The sequence below is a fragment of the Equus caballus genome, unplaced genomic scaffold, assembly GCF_041296265.1.
Source record: "Equus caballus isolate H_3958 breed thoroughbred unplaced genomic scaffold, TB-T2T haplotype2-0000437, whole genome shotgun sequence".
In the NCBI taxonomy this organism is placed as follows: Eukaryota; Metazoa; Chordata; class Mammalia; order Perissodactyla; family Equidae; genus Equus; species Equus caballus.
Genome location: NW_027222394.1, coordinates 693,202 through 707,875, shown reverse-complemented (window position 1 = coordinate 707,875; position 14,674 = coordinate 693,202). Strand labels below are relative to the sequence as shown.

Below are 14,674 nucleotides of genomic sequence, written 5' to 3'. Positions count from 1 at the left end.
AGATTATGAATCCCAAAACTGGAATGTTCTTTAAAAGTCTTTGAAATCATCATCTTTTTATAAAATTATTGATAGTAAAATTGACCATAGTTCAATGTGTTATGTAATACTTGATTGTAATCACAGTAAAGGAGTAGTTGGTGATGTCATGATGGCCCAGTATACATGATATGGAAAGGATCCTGTGAATAGCAGTACATAATCTCAGTGATGTCAGAGTAATCTGTTAAAGTATAAGTTGTGATGGCTTGATTCTTTCTATGACTTGAAAGATAGCTGGTTATATGCACTTCCATCCAAGACTATGCACATATATGTATATAGATAGAGATATTTAGTGCTAAAATGTTCAATCCTTGTAGTCTCTATAGTTAAAATTATAAAAACATCCAAATTTTTAAAGTTTGAAATATATACGCCATAGAACATACCAAGAAATGATCTTTTACTAAGTTTACATAGAGTTAAAAAATATAAAATTATTAAAGGTTACTATACTAATATATAATGGTAGTGAGTAAAATGGTTATGTAAATGCTCTATCTTGTTAACAAGGTTAACAAGAATATTTAGTTTTGAATCTCTCCCATTTTTAGCATGAGGTGGTTTTATGTCATATTTGTGTACTATTTCTAAATTAATTTATAATTAGCAAATTTATGATAATTTATAAATTGTAGTTATATATTACAGTATTATAGTTATATACAATATGTAATGATATTCAATTTTATTGAAGTATGTTTTCTGCTTTTCAGAGAAGGGAAAATGAAGTATTGTGCTAGGCTTATTAATTTAAGGACCCAATAATTTTTTGTTGTTGCTTTGGTGAGGAAGATTGGCCCTGAGCCAACATCTGTTGCCAGTCTTCCTCTTTTTGTTTGAGGAATATTGTTGCTGAGCTAACACCTGTGGCCCTCTTCCTCCATTTTGTATATGGGTTGCTGCCACAGCATGGTTTGTTGAGTGGTATGTAGGTCTGTGCCCAGGATCTGAACCAGTGAACCCTGGGCCGCCGAAGCATAGTGTGGGAACTTAACCACTATGCCACTGGGCTGGCCCCCCAATAATTTTCGAGTGATGCAATGAAAAACATTCAGTTACCCATTCCATTTGTATTTTATAAGACTAAAACTTGCATCCTACATCAGCTTTAACTCATCCTTGCTTTGTTAAATAGTTTATAGGATAGAGAATGAGACCCTGTGTAATCTATACTTGAATAATCTTCTACTTAGAGACTGCAGGTTAGTGATTATCTCCAAAGGGGTAAATAATGTTGTACTTCATATGGCAGAAGAGAGAAAAGAGAAGCTAACGTCCCTGGTAAGGTGTGGTGTCACATTGTGAAGTATTAGGGAATTTATTTATTTGGATATATATTTGGAGAGATTTCAGGAAAATTAAAATGAGACTATAACTTACATAAGAAAATGAGTTGAAAAACAGGTTAGAATAAAAAGTGGTCTGGGGCTTACTAGTCCCTGGAGAAGTAGATTGAGCCAATATATAATATTCTCTTCTGTTTGGATTTGTTTGTGTGTTTCTCGCTTCAAGGGATGACATTGTCCCTGCACCATTGACACTGTCTCTCTGAGGCTGAGATGAGATGTGTTATCAGACTTTATTTTCAGCTTTTGTTGATTTTAGACGTTTTTTTAAAAAAAGACTTTTAGTATCTCTTTTTGCCTGCACGCTTTTTTTTTTCTGACTCTTTCTGTCATTGCTTGTCTTTGGACGTCTCGTTTCTGTGTTTCATGGCTTATACATAAAATATACTACAGATATGAATTATTATTGCTGGATAGATTAGTGTTGGGCCATTATAATATCTTTATATGGTACCTTCCTCATTAACAAATGGGTTATCACATCTGCTTTTCACAAGAGTCTGTCCATACTTTCCCCGTTTTGCACTCAGTGGTAGCGATATTCAGAAAGATTAAAGTAGCAGAGGCTGGCCCTGTGGCCGAGTGGTTAAGTTCACGCGCTCCACTACGGCGGCCCAGGGTTGTGCCGGTTCGAATCCTGGACGTGGACATGGCACAGCTCGTCAGGCCATGCTAAGTCGGTGTCCCACATGCCACAACTAGAAGGACCCACAACTAAAAATACACAACTATGTACCGGGAGGTTTTGGAGAGAAAGAAGAAAGATAAAATCTTTTTTTAAACAAAAGATTAAAGTAGCAGTCTAAAATTACTTAGTAAATGGAGGAACTGAGATAAGTACAGTTGTTTCCTTGGGAGAAATCATTATTTTCTGTCAGCGATATTTAACTTTTATTTACTCAAGATCTTGGTGTTCCGGGTCTTTTTTTTTTTAATCTTTTTTTACCTCTGAGAAAATGGTTAGCTCACCATAGATCAACCCTGTTATTTTAGCAGTCATTCAAATACTGACACTGCTTTCATTATTAGAACAGTATTTATTTTGTTTTCAATAAGGACACTCTTTCTTTTAGACTAAAAAATACATTTTTAAACTATAGATGTCTACTTAAATGAGGTTTTACGGTAAATTATTTAAATTGTATATATGTACATTTACCCTTTTGGCAGGTTCTTCCTTTTTTTTTTTCAGCTCAGTAATGTTAATTATTCTAATTCCGTGATTTCCGAATTAAACAAAAATCAAGATGCTTTCAGTCCATCATATAAAACAGCACAATTTGGAACATTATTTGAAAGATTAAACAGGTAAGCAAAGATGTTGAAGGAAATAAAGAACCTGTAGCATGCTTTCTTTGAGTTATTAATTTGATTTTACTGGACAGAAGTAGTTTTAGTTAGAAACGTAAACAGACCTAAGTAAAACTTCTAAGGAAAAAAAACCACTGTAAGTAAAATGTAGCATTTAATTAAAGTAGTTATAAGTAACGATTTTCTGATGTACATATCTACCTTTCATTTATTTATTTTAAAAAAAATTTTGGGCCAAGGTGCTTTGCATCTGTTTTATAATCCCTGTTTTATGAATTACTACTTTCTTTTTCTTTATCATAAACATAATAATATTTTTTTCATATTTATGGTAGTTGATCAGTGCCCCATTTTTATTTTCTAGGTGTCTGTATTTAAACTCTGGTTTGTTGTTTTAAAAGACATTAGACTTGTAAAACCAGTTTGAATCACTCTTGGTAATCATAATGAGAAACTTTGACTCTGTAATTCTGTCTCAGTCTTCCTCGTTTTAGTAAATGGCACCACTATTCACTCAGTTGCTTAAGCTAAAAAAAAGTTGTACCTGATTCCTTCCTTTCCTTCAACTCCCAATATCTGTTTCACAAAGTATTGTCAATTCTGTATTCTAATAAACTTTAAAGTTATCTGCTCATGTCTCCATCTCTACAGGTTCCATTTCAGTCTAAGCCACCACTGCCTCTTGCCTAGAATTGTAATAGCCATATAACAGTTCTTTTTGTTTCCTCTTTGTCCTTAGGTCTATTTTTTTTCACACTTTATTAATGTATAATCAACATACCATAAACTGAACTTATCTAAAATGTGCACTTTGGTAAGTTGTGACATATGTCAAAAATAATGACCATTCATCATCCCCAGTAGTTTCTTTGGGCACCTTTGTAATCCCTTCCTCTGGCTACTTTACATCCCTTACTCCCATCCCAAGGCAACTGCTGATCTGCTTTCTATCACTGTTGATTAGTTTGTATTTTCTAGAATTTTATATAAATTGCATTAATACAGTATGTTTTCCTTGTTTTGGTCTAGCTTCTTTGACCTAGCATAATTTGAGATTCATCTATGTCGTTGGTTGTGTATATCAATGGTTCATTCCTTTTTATTGCTGAGTAGTATTCCATTGTATGGCCATAGCACAGTTTATTCATCTGTTGATGACCATTTGGCTTTTTTCTCCAAGTTTTGGCTATTCCAAATAAAGCTGCTATGAAAGTTCATATAGAAGTCTTTGTTTAGACATATGCTTTCATTTCTCTTGGGGAAATATCTACGAGTGGAATGGCTGGGTCATATGGTAGGTATATGATTAAATTTTTAAGAAACTGACAAACTGTTTTCTAAAGTGATTTGTACCATTTTACATCGCATCAGCAGTGTATGAGAGTTCCAGTTGCAGCATACCTTTGACAACACTTGGTAAAGTCAGTCTTTTAAATATATCTGCCATTCTAATCAATATGTAATAGTATCTTACTTTGGTTTTAATTTTGCATTTCCCTAATGACTAATGATGTTGGCATCTTTTCATGTGCTTATCAGCCATTTGTGTATCTTTGGTGAAATGCTTACCTTTTTCCTTTCCTTAGTGGTGTCTTTTTGAAGTAAAAAAGGTTTTAATTTTGATGAGATACAGTTTATTAATTTTTTCATTTAGAAATTGTTTGTGTGTTGTCATAGCTAACAAGTCTTTGACTAAGCCAGGGCCATGAAGATTTTTTCCTATGTTTTTTTCTGTCTTGTAGTTTTAGATCTTACATTTAGGTCTCTGATCTGTTTTGAGTTAACTCTTATGTATTGTGTGAGGTAAGGGTCTAAATTCACCATTTGCATTTGTGGAAAGGAAAGAATATCTTTTCCCCACTGAATTGCTTTGGTACCTTTGTTGAAAATCGATTGACCAAAAATGTAAGTTGTTTTTCTTTTCCCCCAGGAATCTCAGTTCTGTTCCATCGGTTAATTATGTCTATCTTTATGTCAGTGCCACACTGTCCTGATTGCTATAGCTTTACTGTATGTTTTGAAATTGAGAACTGTATTAGTCTTCCAGTTTGTTGTTCTTTTTTGAAAATGTTTTGGCTTTTCTTAGTCCTTTGCATTTCCATGTAAATTTTAGCATCAACCTGTCAGTTTCTGGAAATAAAAAAAGCCTACTTGGATTTTGATAGGGATTGTATTGAATCTGTAGATCAATTTGGGGAAAATTGCCATCTTAACAATAGTGATTTTTCCAATCCATGAACATGAAATGTTTCTCCTATTCATTTTTTTTTGAATGTCGTAACAGCTTTATTCATAGTGGTCCCAAATTTGAACTAACCGAGATGTCCATTAATAATAGAATATTATGGGGCTGGCCTGGTGGCATAGTGGTTAAGTTTGCATGCTCCACTTCGGTGGCCTAGGGTTTGCAAGTTTGGATCCCAGGTGCAGACCTAGCACCACTTGTCAAGCCGCACTGTGGTGGCATCCCACATAAAATAGAGGAAGATTGACATAGAGGTTAGCTCAGTGACAATCTTCCTCAAGCAAAAAGAGGAAGATAGGCAACAGATGTTAGCTCAGGGCCAGTCTCCCTCACACACACACAAAAGAATAGAATATTATATAATATTCATGCAGTGAAATAATACACAGAAATGAAAAAAAATAAACTGCTGATACATGCAGTAACAAGCATCTCCATGGAAGAATCTCAACACAAAAAGAGGACCATTGTGTAATTCCATTTATGTGGAGTTCAGAACCTGGCTGAATTAATGAATGGTGATAGCACTCAGAATGGTGGTTACTGTTGGGAGGTGTGGACTTGGAGGGGCATGAGAGAACCTTCCAGTGTGTTTGAAGAGTTTTATTTTTCCAGATTTATTGAGATATAATTGACAAATAAAAATTGTATATATTTAAGATGTTCAAGATGATGATTTCCTATACATATACATTGTGAAATGATTACCACAGTCAAGCTAATTAACACATTCATCACCTCAAATAGTTACCATTTTTGGGTATGTGATCAGACCACTTAAGATCTGCTCTATTAACAAATATGCAATTTACAAGTATACAATATAGTATTATTAACTATAGTCATCATCTTGTACATTAGATCCCCAGAACTTACTCATCTTATAACTGGAAGTTTGTACCCTTTGACTAATATCTCATTTCCCCTACTCGCCAGCATCTGGCAACCACCATTCTATTCTCTGCTTCGAGTGTGACGTTTTAGATTCCATGTATGGGTGAAATCATATAGTGTTTGTCTTTCTGTGTCTGACTTATTTCACTTAGCATAATGTTCTCCCTCTTCATCTATGTTGTCACAAATGGCAAGATTTCCTTTTTTATGGCTGAACCATATTACATTGTGTTTGATCTTCTTTAATTTCTCTGAGTAATGGATTTTTTTTTTTAAAGATTGGTACCTGAGCTAACAACTGTTGCCAATCCTTTTTTTTTTTTGTCCTGCTTTTTCTCCGCAAATCCCCCCAGTACACAGCTATATATTCTAGTTGTGGGTCCTTCTACTTGTAGCATGTGGGATACTGCCTCAATGTGGCCTGATGAGTGGTGCCATGTCCGCGTCCAGGATCCGAACCGGCAAAACCTTGGGCCGCTGAAGTGGAGCGTGTGAACTTAACCACTTGGCCACTGGGCTGGCCCCTCAGTGATGTATTGCAGTTTTCAATATATAAGCAGTGTGCTGCTTTTGTTAAATTTATTTCTAAGTATCTTATTCTTTTTATGCTGTTGTGAATTGAATTATTTTCTTAATTTCATTTTTGCATTGTTCATTGCTAGTGTATAGAAATACAATTAATTTTTGTATATTGATCTTGTATCCTTCAACTTTGCTGAGATCATTATTAGTTCTAGTAGTATTTTTGTGGATTCTTTAGGAGTTTCACCATACTGGATTATGTTGTCTATAAATAAAGGTGTTTTTATCTCTCCTTTTTCAATCTGGTTGCCTTTTACTTGTTTTTCTTGCCTGAGTGACTACAACCTCTAGTACAGTGTTGAATAGCAGTGACAAGAGTGGACATGCTTGCATTTTTCCCACTCTTAGGGAAAAAGCATTTAGCCTTCACTATTAAGTATGATATTAGCTGTAGGTTTTTTTGTAGGTGCCCTTTATCAGGTTGAGGAAAGTCCCTTCTATTCCTAGTTCATTGAACGTTTTTATCATGGATTTTGTCAAATGCTCTTTCTGTGTCCCTTGAGATTATCATCTAGTTTTTTCCTTTATTCTATTAACATGTAATATATTACCGTCTTTTGAAGTATTAAACTACCTTGCACTCCTGGGTTAAAAGCTGCTTGGTCATTATATATAAACCTCTTCATGTAATGCTGGATTTGGTTTGCTAATATTTTGTTTATGATTTTTGCCTCCATATTCATTAGGAAAATTGGTCTGAATTTTTCTTTTCTTCTTATGTTTTTTGTCTGGCTTTCATATCAGGATAATACTGGCCTCATATAATAAAGTGTAAAGTGTTTGCTCTATTTAATAGAAGAATTTGTGGATTCTTTAGATGTTTTTGCATCAGGGCTATTCTTAGTGGGAAGGCTTTTTACTAATTTTTTTTACTTGTGTAAAGATCTATTCAGATTTTCTAATTTCTTCTTGAATCAGTTGTAGTAATATGTGTTTTTCTAGGAATTAATCCGCTTCATCTAAGTTGTATGATTTGTTAGCATAAGGTGATTTATAGTATTCCCTTGAAATCCTTTCAGTTTCTGTCAGGTTGGTGTTGATGTCCCTTTTTGAGTTCTACATCTGTATCTTTTCTCCTTTTTTTCTTGGTCAGTGTAGCTGAAGATTTGCTAATTTTATTGGTCTTTTTAAAGAACTAAGTTTAGGGTTTTATCAATTTTCTCTATTTTTCTGTTTTTCATTCCATTGATCTCTGCCCTAATGTTTATGATTTCCTTTTTCTGCTTGCTTTTGGCTTAGTTTGCCTGTCTTTTTTTAGTTTCTTAAAGTGCAAGCTTAACTTACTGATTTGATATATTTCTTCTCTCCTAATACAGGCATTAAAAGGTATAAATTTCCCTCTAAGCAGTGCTTAGAGGCCAACCAATGATTAGTTGGAGGTTGTGTTTAAGTACCTTCAGCTAACAAGGCTTCCTCCCTTGCACAAGACCTTACACTCAGCCAGGGATGAGTAGATACCTGTAGCTCTTTCTGGTCTCTCCTGAGTCTGCACTCAGCCTTACACGTGTATGCAACCTTCCAGACCACCAGGAGGGTCTGGGAGTTTATCAAAGCCTCTTGTACCTTTTTGTTTTCTGGATCTCTCTATGAAATTTCTGGATGGTTTTTGCTTGCTCCAAATATCTCAGCCTCAGGCAGCTGCAATTTTGGGCTTCTTTGATAGTTTGCCACCAAGACAATGATTATCTTTGACAAATTCCCTGGGCATGAGTCTCCCACCTTCCCGACCCTCTCCAGACAAGCTCAGCCTTGGTAGGCTACCAGCCATGGAGTTGGGGGTGGAGGGATGGTGGCAGCCTAAGGCTAAAACTCCACAGGCTCCCACGGGTTCTACTAAGGTTGAGTAGTTTTTCTTGAAGTACTGCTTCACAGTTTATTGGATGCCATTGGTCACTCCCCATATTTGAGATGATTTTTTTTTGTGAGTGTTATCTGGTTCTGTTACTGCTTTTAGGGGACAAGATTTGCCAGGTTTCTCAGTCTCTCATTCCAGAAGTCTGGCCCCACAATTGATTAATTTTGAATGTTAAACCAACCTTGTATTCCTGAGATAAACCCTACTTGGTCACAATGTGCTAACCTTGTTATGCATTCATTGGATTTGATTTGCCAAAATTTTGTTAGGGATTTTTACATTAGTCTTCATGAGGGAGATTACTTTCTAGTAATATCTTGTAATATCTTAGTCTGGTTTTGATAGCAGCCTAATGTTGGTGTCATAGAATGAGTTGAGAAGTATTCCCTCCTGTGTAATTTTCTGAAAGAGTTTGTGTAGGATTGGTACATGTCTTCCTTAAATGTCTGGTAGAGTTCATCAGTGAAGTCAGTTGGTATGAAGTTCTTTTTGTGGGAAGGTTTTTTTTTTTTTACTATAATTTCCATTTTTTACTAGATAGAAGGCTAGTTGGATTATTATTTTTTTAGTGAGCTTTGGTAGTTTGTGTCATACAAAAAATGTATCGATTTTATCTATGTTGTAAAATTTATTGACTTAAAGTTATTCACAATATCTCCTTATTATGCGTAGGAAATCTTTAACTTCTGTAGTGATGTCTTTTCTCCCATTACTAATATGGGTAAGTTGTTTCTTCTCCCCTTTTTCCCAGTGATTATTCTGATTAGAGACTTGCCAATTTTATTTATTTTCTCACAGAATCATCTTTCAGTGTCACGTATTTCTTATTTTTGTTTTTATTTCATTGAATTCTGCTCTTATCTTTATTTCCTTTTGTCTGTTTACTTTGGATTTAATTTACTCCTTTTTTCCTGATTTCTTAAGGTGAAAGCTGAGGTCATTGACTTGAGACTATTTTTCTTTTCTAATGCACGTGTTTAGTGCTGTAAATTTTCCATAACTGCTGCTTTGCTGCATCCTACAAATTTTGATATGTTTTGTTTTATTTTCATTCAGTTAAAAAACTTTCTAGTTTTCCTTTTGATTTCTTCTTCACTCCATGAGATATTTAGAAATTTGTTATTTGGTTCCTAAAGACTTTTCTGTTATCTTTCTAAATTAATTCCATTGTGGACAGGGAACATCCTTTGTGTGATTTGAATCCTTTCAAATTTATTGAGACTTGTATTATGGTTATGAATATAGTTTACATTTAGTGCAACAATTGATATATGATTGGATTTGTCTGTTCTCTTGCTATTTATTTTTTATTTCTCCCATATAATCTTTGTTCCCTTTCCCTCTTTTCTGCCTTTATTTGATTTTAGTCTTTTTTATGACTTACTTTATCCTTTTGTTGGCTTGTTATCTATAACTCTGTTTTGTTTTTCAGTGGTTTCTTTAGAATTTATTGTATATATTTTAATTTATGACAGACTATATTCTAGTTGTGTTATACTACTCCAAGTATTGTGTAAGAACCCTGTAATGGTATGCTTCCGTTTCTCCCCTCTGGCCTTTGTGGTGTTGTATTCATACATTCACTTATATAAATGTTATAAATCCAAAAATATATTATTGTTCTTTTTGCTTTAAAGAGAGTTAAAAATTAAGAAAATATGTTTTTTATACTTAAGCACAAATTTATCATTTTTGGTGGTCTTTGTTATTTTGTGTAGATCTAGATTTCCGTGTGGTGATATTTTCCTTGAAAGACTTTTGTTAACATTTCTTATAGTGTGGGGCTGCTAGTAATTAATTCTTTCAGCTTCTGTGTATTTGTAAGTTTTTATTCTTTTCTTTTTGAAAGGTATCTTTTGCATTGTTTCCTACTAGAAGTTGCTGTCATTCTTATCTTAATATCTATATATCTAATATATAATTTTTCTCTGTTTCTAAGATTTTTCTATCATAGATTCTCCATGGTGGATTTTCTATCATAGATTTCTATCCATTGATTAGGATGTTCCTTTTCTTTTTATTTCTTGTCTTTGAGCTGCATTGAGCATCTTGGATCTGTGAACTTAGTTTTTATCGAATGTGGAAAATTCAGCCATTGATTTTTTGGATATTTTTTATTCCTCTCCTCTCTTCTTTGGGGACCTTAATAACATGTAAGTTAGTCCATTTGAAGTTGTGTCACAGTTTATTGATGCTCTGTTTATTTATTTTCATCTTTTTTTCTCTCATTGTTTCATTTTATATAGATTATATTGCTTTTTCTTCAGATTCTCTAGTTGTATCTTCTTTGGTGTCTAATCTCTGTGTAAATCTATTCAGTATATTTTTTATCTCTAGAAGTTTGTTTTGACTCTTCTTTATATCTTCCATGTTTCTATTCAACATCCTCAGTCTTTCATCTATCTTTTTGGACGTAGGGAATATAGTTCTGATAACTCTTTTAATGTCCTTGTCTACGAATTCTATCATTTGTGTCATTTCTTGGTCTATTTCTAATAATTGATTTTTCTCTTCATTATGGGTTGTAACTTTCTACTTTTTTGCATTCCTGATAATTTTTTTTTAGATTGTATACATTATGAATTTCATCTTTTTGGTCTGGAAATTTTTGTATTCCTATAAATTTTCCTGAGGTTTTTCTGGGATTTTAGTTGCTTGGAAACAGTATGATCTTATTAAGGCTTGCTTTAAAGTTTGTTAAACAGGACCAGATACACCTTCACTCTGTGGCTAATTTTGCCCCCTGCTAAGGCAATATCCTTCTTGTATTCTTAGAGTTCCTTTGAATTAAGAGGTTTTCCACTCTAACTGGTGGAAACACAAAATTTTCCCATTTCTGTTTGAGTTCCTGGAATTGTTCAATCTTCTCATCTTGGGCGTTGCTTTTCCCAGCCTTGGGTAATTACTTCATATGCATGTGCTGATCAGTACTTAGCTGAAGATTTGAGAACTTTCTGTAGATCTCTGGAGCCCTCTCTCTTTGAAGCACTCTCCTTCATGGTACTCTGCCCTGCATACTCTGTTCTCTGCAGTCTTCCTGACCTTCCAGTGCTCTTTCCTCAACAAAGGGAATCTGTGGGCTCCAACTGGATTTCCCCTCTCTGTTCTGTGGCTTGGATACTCTCTCCAAGCAATAAGCTAGGAGCAGTCATAGAATTCACCTTACTTGTTTTCTCTCTGTCAGGGATCGTTATCCTATTCTATCCAATGGCCCAAGTCTGAAAGCCATTGTCTCATACAGTTTGTCCAGTTTTATAATTCTGTCAGTCAATGAGGCTAAATCTTGTTTCTCTAACTTCATTTTGGCCAGATGGAAATCAGCATATTCGTATTCACCCAGCAGTCAGACTGATATTTTTTAAGGCAAAAAGCAAGAGAGTTTTACTTTTGTACTTAGCAATTTTCAATATTTCTTACTGCTCTTTTCCAAAATAAAGCTCTACATGATCTGGGCCCTTTTGTACCTTTTAAGCCTTAGGCCGTAAGTTTTCTTTCACTGATTCTATTCTAGCTTTCCTCCTCTTCTTTTTGTTTCTCACATGTGCTGCAAATCTTGTATTTGTGTTTATTCCATCCCCCTGCAGTATGCATACTCCTCTCTTTATATGTCTAATCATTCTGTATCTTTAGCTTATTTATCACTTCTTTGCTAGGAACTTTCCTGACCAGCTATCTGAAAAGGACCTCCAACACAAGTTGTTCCATCGTCTGATCTTGTAGCACCTATAAAGCTGCTGTAATTATCTTTTTTATTTGTTTATTTCTTTTATCCATTGTACTTATTAATGGTTAGTTATCTTATTTATTTGTTATTATCTTCCTTCACTAGAATATAAGCTGTATTATCTCCCTACCACATGGCAGGCATACATTAAATATATATTTAATGCACATAAAAGGCTTATTTAGATAATGAATTTATCCATATTGTAGTCCGTAAATGAATGAACTTTTATCTATAGGAAAAAGTGTTAAAGAAGTTGGATCGATTTATCTTAGTAAGGCTTTTATATTTTTAGCATCATTTCTCTCTGTCATCTTTACAAGTAGCAATCCTTCCCAACATTCAGTCCCCAACTCAAATGCCACCAACTTGATTTTTCTCAAGTAAAAGCATTTCTTTTATTTACTGTCGTAACACTGTAGAATAGCACTTATCACTTTCTAGTTTTTCTTTCCCCTTCCGGACTATTTCTTGTGAGCAATAACTGTGCATTATACATTTCTCTGTTCTCCAGATCTCTCAGTGAGTGATTCTTCTGAGTCAGAATGCTTAAAATGCTGTTTAAAAATGATTATTTACATTTGTAGTGTGCTTTCTAATTTATGAAGTGCTTTTACATTTATTTTCTCATTTAAAGTAATACAGTTTCTCTGGTGTGAATGGTGTATATTATTGTGTGCTATAGGTTATGCCTTTGATATCACAGAATAACATTATTCTGCTCAAAACACCACTAAGACCCGTATTGAGAAACAGTGTAGGATCACGGTCTATGAACATTCCTGGACAAAATCTCTCTCTCTCCTTAATGCCAAACTGAATTCTTTTCTCTCTCTGTCCCCAATACGTGGCATAGTGCCTGGAACACGGCAGGTGGACCTGCTCATTAGATGTTTAATGAATAACTTAAAAAATAAAATTGGAAATCAATCAGTTTTAGCGGTCTATGTTTCTTTTCTAAATTTCTTTGGTACCTCCAATCTCTGGAACAGCCCACCCCTAAGTAAATTTGTGGATAGTCAATGGCAACAAAGTCCAGAGTATCTTGATTTTTTTTTTTTTGTTAGATTGGCACCTGAGCTAACATCTGTTGCCAATCTTTATTTATTTCTGTTTTTCTTCTTACCCCCAAAACCCCCCAGTACATAGTTGTATATTCTGGTTTTAGGTCCTTCTGCTTCTGCTATATGGGACGCCATGTCAGCATGGCTTAATGAGCAGTGTGCTAGGTCCGCACCCAGGATCTGAACTGGCGAAACCCTGGGCTTCCGAAGTGGAACGTGTGAACTTAAGCTCTCTGCCACAGGGCCAGCCCCAGAATATCTTGATTTTTAATTATTTCGTATAATAGCTTTGATTCTTTTATACAAGTTGGACATAACTTAGAATTATGATTTATACATTAGAAGGGAACTTATAAGTTATCTAGGCTAACCTTTTCATCTAATTCGTCTTATCTCTTGGCTTTATTACATATATATGCATTTGTATCTGTATTGCTCTCCCTTGGGAACTTCAGAGTTGTTTTTATATCCTTGTTAGGTTGAGAGATATCTGTTATAGTGTTCTGATAACTCTGATTTGATGTTTTAACACTGGGGATAATTTTTCCCTGCAGTGTGTTCAAAATATCTTTCTCTGATTAAACAGAGCAGCAGTTACATGCAGTGGTTGTCTAGGGTATTCACTAGACCTTATTACAGAAGACATGATATAGGTTGGTCATATTTTGTTAATATAACAGTGAATTGAACCACATCATACTTCATTTCAACACATTTTTTTGTGTTGAAATACAAAACTAAGTGTAGATTATTTTCATACTCACTGAGGCACATTAGACAAATTTCCACCCCAAAAAAATATTATTTATTCAAATAAAAAACTGAAAACATAGTCCAGGTAAATGTTAGTAGCTACTCAGTATGTTCTCTAAGAATTTAACTTTAAGTTTCTAAATGAAAATTTTCTATGCTTTTCTTGTTAAATATGTTTTTATTTATCTCAAAGTCCAGGAAATCGGAATTTCCTTACTGAAAGACCTGATATAGTTACAGGTGAAGATTGTGGAACCATGGATGAGAGAAGACAGTCAGACTTCATTATTGAAAAACAGTCAGTACAACATATTTTGGAAGAAAATAGGAAAGAGATTTCAAGTTTTCTTGAAGATGCGAACCAGCCAACACCCAGCCTTCTGTCAGAGAATTGTGACTCTTTTATTAGTGAAAATGTGATCAATTTATTAAACATAGATCAGTGGAGTATAAAGAAAACCTTTGACAAGTGTGGTTTTGACAGTATGGGAGATATTTGTGCAGTCACTAGTTCTGATAAAAACCATTCCACTGAGAGATGCATTAGAAGTACTTTTACAAATCCAGAGTTGACTTTTAGTAATTCTACTTTTAATAAGACAAGTTACCCAGAAAAGTGTCAGCCAAACAAGAACTATCAGAAAGAGTATAACGATCATGAAAGAAATAATCTTAGTACATCTTTTGAGAAGGATAGTTTCCCAGCCAGCTCTGAAAAAAAAGGTTGGTGTTATACGCGAGAAGGGTAATAATCTATTGGTCTTTTTGTTTTTAGTACATATTTATATATAATATAGATATGTGTGTGTGTGTGTGTATTTGGAGGAGTATAAAATTGAAAATAGAGTGACGTTC

At 34.3% G+C, this 14,674-nt stretch overlaps 1 protein-coding gene across 1 annotated transcript in view; it reads left to right on the top strand.

Annotated features, from left to right (window-relative positions):
• Window positions 1–14,674, top strand: part of LOC100146900 (regulator of DNA class I crossover intermediates 1) — an 87,597-nt gene that overhangs the window by 34,685 nt on the left and 38,238 nt on the right. The window contains 2 exon segments of the mRNA XM_070259472.1: window positions 2,584–2,699; window positions 14,013–14,542. Of these exon segments, the coding sequence (XP_070115573.1) occupies window positions 2,584–2,699; window positions 14,013–14,542 (646 nt within the window).